General features: G+C 40.9%; 1 protein-coding gene across 1 annotated transcript in view; it reads right to left on the minus strand.

Moving 5' to 3' along the window:
• Positions 1-983: 983 nt before the first annotated feature.
• adprs (ADP-ribosylserine hydrolase) overlaps positions 984-6,983 on the minus strand; it is a 22,108-nt gene continuing 16,108 nt past the window's right edge. Inside the window, exons 2-6 of the mRNA XM_010767502.1 lie at positions 4,686-4,782; positions 4,356-4,563; positions 2,887-3,074; positions 2,681-2,781; positions 984-1,578 (exon numbers count right to left, since the gene is read on the minus strand). Coding sequence (XP_010765804.1) covers positions 1,244-1,578; positions 2,681-2,781; positions 2,887-3,074; positions 4,356-4,563; positions 4,686-4,782 — 929 coding nt within the window. The 3' untranslated portion in view covers positions 984-1,243. The remainder of the gene's footprint in view (positions 1,579-2,680; positions 2,782-2,886; positions 3,075-4,355; positions 4,564-4,685; positions 4,783-6,983) is intronic.

A 6,983-nucleotide genomic window follows, 5' to 3' on the forward strand; every position in this document is an offset into this window, starting at 1 on the left:
AGAATAAGCTATATATTAACCAGCTGAACATTTAGCATTTAGCTTACTAAGAGCCTCCATCTCCATTGAGCTGACCTTCCTTAATCTAATTTGATGTTTTGTATCTTAAATACAAAATGAGCACTGATACAGATTTGAATTTACAAAAAAAATGTTTATTAAATAATTGTTATCCATCAAACGGATAAAAACAAGACATGGCCAATTAATAGTGCAACTTTCACAAGACAGAAGATTGTTTAACACAAAACAGGAAAGAGCAGAGTGTGTGTGTATACGGGCATGCATACACACACCAAATGTATCTATGACAACACATATCATATAAAGTGAATCTAGTCTGTCTGGTTACGCATCTTGTTTGTTTTACTTTAACATTCTGTAGTGGCTGTGGCTCATGGCGTAGGGGGGTCGATCCCCCACTACTGAAGCCTACGAGTCAAGATGTTTCTTTATGTGTTAGTATTAACCTTGGCAGCTGTTTGAGATTGAGTTTAAAAGGAATAGTTGAGGAATAGTTGAGCTCATGAATTATAATATGCTTTTTAGTTTAGATTTTAAGTCATGGTAGTTAGCCTTCATAGTTTTAGTCGATGTGAAGTCACAACATTTAGTCAACTTTTATTCTATTTCCATCAAATCTAGTCCAACCGAAACCAATAATTCTGTCATTTGTGACAAACTTTTTCACAGAAGATAGCATCTTATAATTGTTTGATAATAAAAACGCAGCTCGGCCCCCTTTGATACTGACTGTGTTTATTGGTGATGTGCACCCACCCAACCCGTAATGAGAGCCAATCTGCTACGCCTGACATGGAAAAAAAGAATCATAATATAAAATAATAACCCGAACCCAATTCAACTTGTACATTGAGTTTATGCCTTATAGTAGCGCTGACAACTGTCTGACGGAGAACAATTGAGCGGTAGGGCATGTGGTATGTGTGTTTTTCAGAGAGACAGAGATGGGAACAGAAGTAGAAGTTATAATAAAATGATTTTAGTGAAGTTTATATTTTTTAACTACATTTTTGTTTTCATGAATATTGCATGTTGATATTGTCACAGTTGGTCTTCAATGGCGTCAATGCCGTCTCATCATTGTCTCCCTTCAGTCATGGAAAAAAAACACATTTTGTCATAGTTTTGAAATCATCATATGTGTGGGTGTGTGTCACTCAGTAAGAATCACTCCGCTCTGGCTTTCTTCTCTGTGCCGTTAGAAGCTTTTGATTGGCTTTCAGCTCCACAGCTCGGCTCCCCTGTCCCCTGTCCCGCCCCCCTGTGATGTTTGCTGGTACAGCATGTGGAGCCGCTCTGCGTTCATGTCTGCATCCTCCGCCCCCTCGCAGCACTTTATCCACGACTGAGGGATAGCCTCGATGCCGTAGTGGGCCCCGGCGATGGCCCCTGCCATGCAGGCTATGGTGTCTGTGTCCCCTCCCAGGGCCAGGCTGTACGCTATTGTCCTCTCCAGGCCGCCGTAGTTCTCTGGGAGGCATTCTCTAGGCTGCAGGCAGTGCAGGACACAGAAGATGGCAGTGGGGACTGAGTGGAGCGCCGCGATGCCGTTGCCTGGAAGAAAAGACAGGACACGTTGAGTGATAAGAAGTAAGGATAATACACAGGATATGGGCTGCTCTAAAATCAAACATGTAAAATAAATGTGTTTGGGATCAGGAGGGATTCACCACTTAGTGAAACAATCCATTTGCTCTGTCATGATAAATCCTTAAAAAAGTCAAAAAATGATATTCTACTATATGTGTTGTCATAACCAATCACAGTAGTGAAAACATTATTATTACATTAAGTGATTTTAAGTGACTAAGAACTATTTGAAGAACATCAGGAAACTGTTCAGGCTTTTTCCAATATTTTCAGACAAGTGATTCATTGAGAATTTACCTGGGAGATTTTTTAATGATACAAAAGTGTAATTTGTTGGATAACAAAACAAAATGCTGTGTGTTTACAATAAAAAAATTTGGAAACAGTCAATAGGCGCTTTTACACCGGAGTACTTTTCCACGTACTTTTCCCGTTTTGTTCCGATAGTTCCTGGGATTTTGCGTTCACACCAAAAAGAGAACTTAGTTCATGAGAACTTTCCCCCTTTTCAGTCCCTGCTAGAGAGGTGTTACTATCCTGTGGAGAAAAAAGTTCCAATTTCTGATTGGCTGGGCGAATTGCAAACCACGCCCCGTAAAACTCTGAAAAGTTTTGTGAAGCCGCCATTGTATTTGCTGGCATTAGACAGGGGATAGGCATTAGCCCAGCACACAAACGCAGAGAGACTAACTTATGGCAACACAAAAAAAAAAACAGCAGCTTCTACTGAAGCCAGTCCCCAACTCCGGGGACTTCCGTTCAGGGACTTCGGGAGGCAGTATACGCCGTGAAGTTGTTTGCGGCCTGCCAGTAAACCCAAAGCAGAAGAAGAAGAAGTGACGTCAGCGGCTTCATTTGCGTAATCTTGCCTCAGGAAACTTATTCCGGTGTGAACGCGATCTGCTCTTTAGTTCTATGGGGGTACTAAGTGCTGGGAACTAAGTACGGCAAAGTACTTGGTGTCAAAGCGGCTAATGGCAGGACCGGAAAAGAACGAATGGATGACTAAAACCATGTTAAAACCTCGATGAAAGTCGGGGTTAAGTGAAAATCAGCAGATACTGACCCAGTTCAGAGATGACCTCCTCGATGCTGACCTTGCTTCGGTGCATCAGGTCGCTCACTCTGTGGAGGCGCTCGCAGAACGGCTTCTCTGCTTCCTTTAAGCTGCACAGAAACACCATGTTAGACAATCACTCAAAGAAAAACCCCTGCAGTACTTCCTGGAAACCATTAGACATTATCTTATGGTTATATTAATGTAGTTCTCACATTCTGGCGTCATTGAGCGTGGCCTCGTCGCTCTCCACGTCCTCCATCTGTGTGATCAGCGTGCTGATGAACTTGAGGGGCAAGTCCAGCGCCCCCTGCAGGGAGAGGTGCACGGCCAACGCCTGCAGCACCGCCCCGTTATAGCCAAGAGAGCAGGAGTGGGTCAGCATGGCCCCGCGATGAGCAAACTGCAGAGGAAAAAAAATTAAGAAATCACACCAACTCTGTATTAACAACAAGTCAGGGGGCTATCAATGCAACTGTGTTCAAAACATATTCAACCTAGAAAAGAGTCAAAACAAATCAAAACAACTAAAAGGCTAAACTTAAATAAAATGATAAGAAAACTTAGATCATCTTTCTTCTGTTATGCGGTTTAAGAATATAACGGTTAAGAAAATCCCGCCCGTCTGCATCTTCCACACAGGTTGCCCATAGAAGTGTCTTTTAATAGGATGGCAGTGGGATTTGTAGTCTTTTTTTTTATTCCATTGACTACAGATGTTGCCACTAGCTGACAATATTATTATTTTCGATTAATTAACCAATAAATATTATAGCTGCGGACTCCGGGAACATAATTCATCATCATCTGTGGATAAACACAAGAAATGATCTCAAATTAGCCTTTTCTGTGTTCTTTTACCATCACGGTAACACAGATATGGTTGGACAGTGTCGGTGGGTTACTATTGTAACGTAGACTGTTCAGAGTAACATCTTTTAACATTTCTTCCATTTTAGTTGAGTAAATAATAAACACACCTTGTGCATATAAAGATAGAAGTTGTTTGTCTACATTTTCTTGTGACTTTTACACTATCAACTGGGTCTGGATGTTGGCTGACATTGCATTTTATTTACCACAGTACCATATATCCCAGTGTAAGTGTTGTACAGTATATTGACACTGTTAGCCAAGAAGCCTAAAGACATTGGTCTTAGCTGCTCTTCTCAAGATATATCTTACATTATAAATATTAGCTGGGATCAAGACTCGAGTCAGACACCTTGAACTAGAATCTAACTTACACCACTTTCTTATGTAATACATGATTTATGAAAATAATTGCTTTGAGTATATTATTTTTGTTTTTTCTTCTTTCATCTGTATATAGCACATGAATTGTTTGGCCTTTTTTAAGCTAATGTACTTGCAGGATTCTTACTGTTTTGAATTTGTATCCTCTTGATTGATTGCACACATTATAGGTGGCTATGGATAAAAGCTTCAGCTAAACAAAATATAGTGCAATGGTACTTGGCTAAAGTATTTGATATTGTGTTTAAAATTGTGAGAAATAAGTAGCTTATTACATTATTCTCACTAATGTGAGTTTATCATTTACAATCAGGGATCAGTTAATTAAAATGGTAAGTTAGGACTCTAAGTGAGGCGATTCTCAGAATGTGCATAGCTTCGACAATACATGGGGGTGGTCTTTGTCCGGAGGATGTTTAATGCTCACCTTCTTCACATCAGCTGGGTCGGGGAAAGCCAGTGCGAAGGGGGCCGCCCTCATGGCTCCCCCGTTCCCAAAGGAGCCCCGACCATTAAACTGGTCTCTGGCAGGCTGGTACACGTCATTGAGCTGAGGGGAGGACAGCTTCTTCAGCACCTGGATCACTCCGGATCCATACCCGCGGCCCGGGGAAGCACTGTACTCCTTAGCAAACCTCGGGGGGAAACATAGGGAGTGTATTTTTCACCTCAATTTATTTGAAAAGCTTTGGGACAATATTTACGCTTTAATACACTTAAACTCTGCAGATAAGCTTTTGGTGTTTCGTCCTCTTACCTGCGAGCCATGTCCCGCTCATCGAAGCCGGCACGGGTGAGAAGAGACTGGACCACACAACGTGCCATGGCCGTGTCATCACTGTACTCAAGGATACCTAACACACAAACACACACACACACGCACACAGACACACATATAAATCCTTTGTTTACCCTACTGGCCATAAGACTGTTCTCCTGAGCTCTGCCAAGCGGCATAACTTACAAATGTTTATATTATACACACATGTATATATTCCACATATCCTTAAGTATCATACTTTACACTGTATAGTTTCTATTCTACTGGTCAGTATTTGATTTGACATTCTGTTCTATTTTTTGGTTATTGGTTTATGTATATATTTGTTTCTATATATAGAAGAAAGAAACAGTGGCAAAAATAAGTTTGGTGACGCAGCTTTCATTAACTATGCCCCAAAGCTATGGAACAAAATACCTGTAGACCTCAGGGAAGCCAGCTCGGTGGAAGTCTTTAAAAAAAAAACTCAAAACACATTTGTACAATACAAGCAAACTCCTGGTCTGCTGCACCTTCTCAATGCATTGCGATGCATTTTAACCTGTCACCTGATTGTGTGTTGAATGTGCACTATCCTCCTTTTAATGCACATTGGTGTACCTTTAATCTAAATGTAATTTTTATATATGTCTACTCTGTGCAAATTTAGTTTGTTTTTATGTCTTTTACTGGTATCTGTATTCTGTGTAATATCAATTTTCTGTGAAATATCTATGAGAAGCACTTTGGACTGCACTTGTTGTATGAAAGGTGCTATACAAATAAAGATTATTATTATTATTAATATCTGCAATTTACTTACATGATATAAATACACACTTTTACTTCCATCTTTGTGTCTTAAGTACATTGCATGTTTGTTTAACTTTGCATAGGGCTTAGGAGGCGTGTAGCGTAGTGGACTAGTGTGTTGTTGTTGTTGGGGTCAGGGGAGCACAGGTTCAAACCCCACTGCAGTCAGCATGTCGTTGTGTCCCTGGGCAAGACACTTCACCCCAAATTGCTCCTGTGGAGAGTGTCCACAGTATTGAGTATGTAAGTCGCTTTGGATAAAAGCGTCTAACATGTAATGTAATATTTGTATTACACTGAAGCTATTGTACACAAAAGCCTTTGAGTCTTTCAATGTTGACCTGCATGATGCACAAGAACAGCTTGCATTGCATATCAGTATTACAAGAATCCAGCAGGGTCTATGGATTGAAGATAACAATCACTATGTGTTTGATGACTAGTAAAGTGTTTTGGCCAAATATTCTTTAATTCGAAGTGTCACGTGTTTTTTTCAACTTTAAATGGTAGGGAGACCAGGGACAGTTGTAACGCCTTCAATATCTCCGATCACAAACAAGCTAGAGTGATGAAACTCACTCAGCACATGCTCAGTTAGATGGAAAGATTGCTGTGAAAAAAAGGAGCCACGTTTAAATCTGTCGCGAAAGATATCAGCAAAAGTGTGTTTCTGAGGTAAAACATTAAAGGTCCCATGTCATGGCCATTTCCACTGATCATTATTCCATTGTTGAGGTATACTAAAATAGAAAAATACTGTGCAATTTTCCAAACTCACATTGGTTTCGCATACAGCATCTCTGTAAAGTATGTGTATTCAGCAGTATTCACTTTCTCCACTAAACGGCTCGCTGCAGCTCCCCCCCCCTGTGAGCCCAGTGTGCTCTAATTGGTCGGTACGAATCGCGCTGATGTTGATTGGTGTGCATTGTCCCTGTAAAAATCAACTGAATAAAATACTGTACGTAAAGTGTGTGCGTGTGTTTACAGTATGCCAAATATCAGAAAGAGGAAGACAGACAGGGGAGTGCCACTTCCTCTGCTGCAGAGGGCCTCAAATGAAGTTCAGGAGGGCAAATCAGTCAGGGCAGTGGCAAAGTCCCATGGTATATGCCATGTCACCCTGTACCGGTTCAATAAAAAGAGGCTGAAGTTGGAGAACCAGGGATCCAAATCATCCCAAAGAGTAGGCTACTGGACACCCAAGAAGGTGTTCTTAACAGAGCAAGAGATGCTTTTGAGGCTACCTGATGGAGGCAGCTGATTTATACTACGGTCTCAGCTCAAAGGAGGTAGGTCTACATCATTAAGGTAGAATAGGCTATCTATACAGATGGAAGTGACTTTTACACCTCCCACAACTGTGAATCAGATTAATTCCATCTGGTGTTCTGTTTGAAGTTCTGTTCATTGTTCATTGTTTGTTGGGGGATGTGTGAAACCCCATTACAATCTTGTTGCCTTAGAAATTGACAGCTTTCC

Source organism: Notothenia coriiceps, unplaced genomic scaffold (genome assembly GCF_000735185.1).
Source record: "Notothenia coriiceps isolate Sejong01 unplaced genomic scaffold, NC01 NC01_scaffold00004483, whole genome shotgun sequence".
Taxonomy (NCBI): Eukaryota; Metazoa; Chordata; class Actinopteri; order Perciformes; family Nototheniidae; genus Notothenia; species Notothenia coriiceps.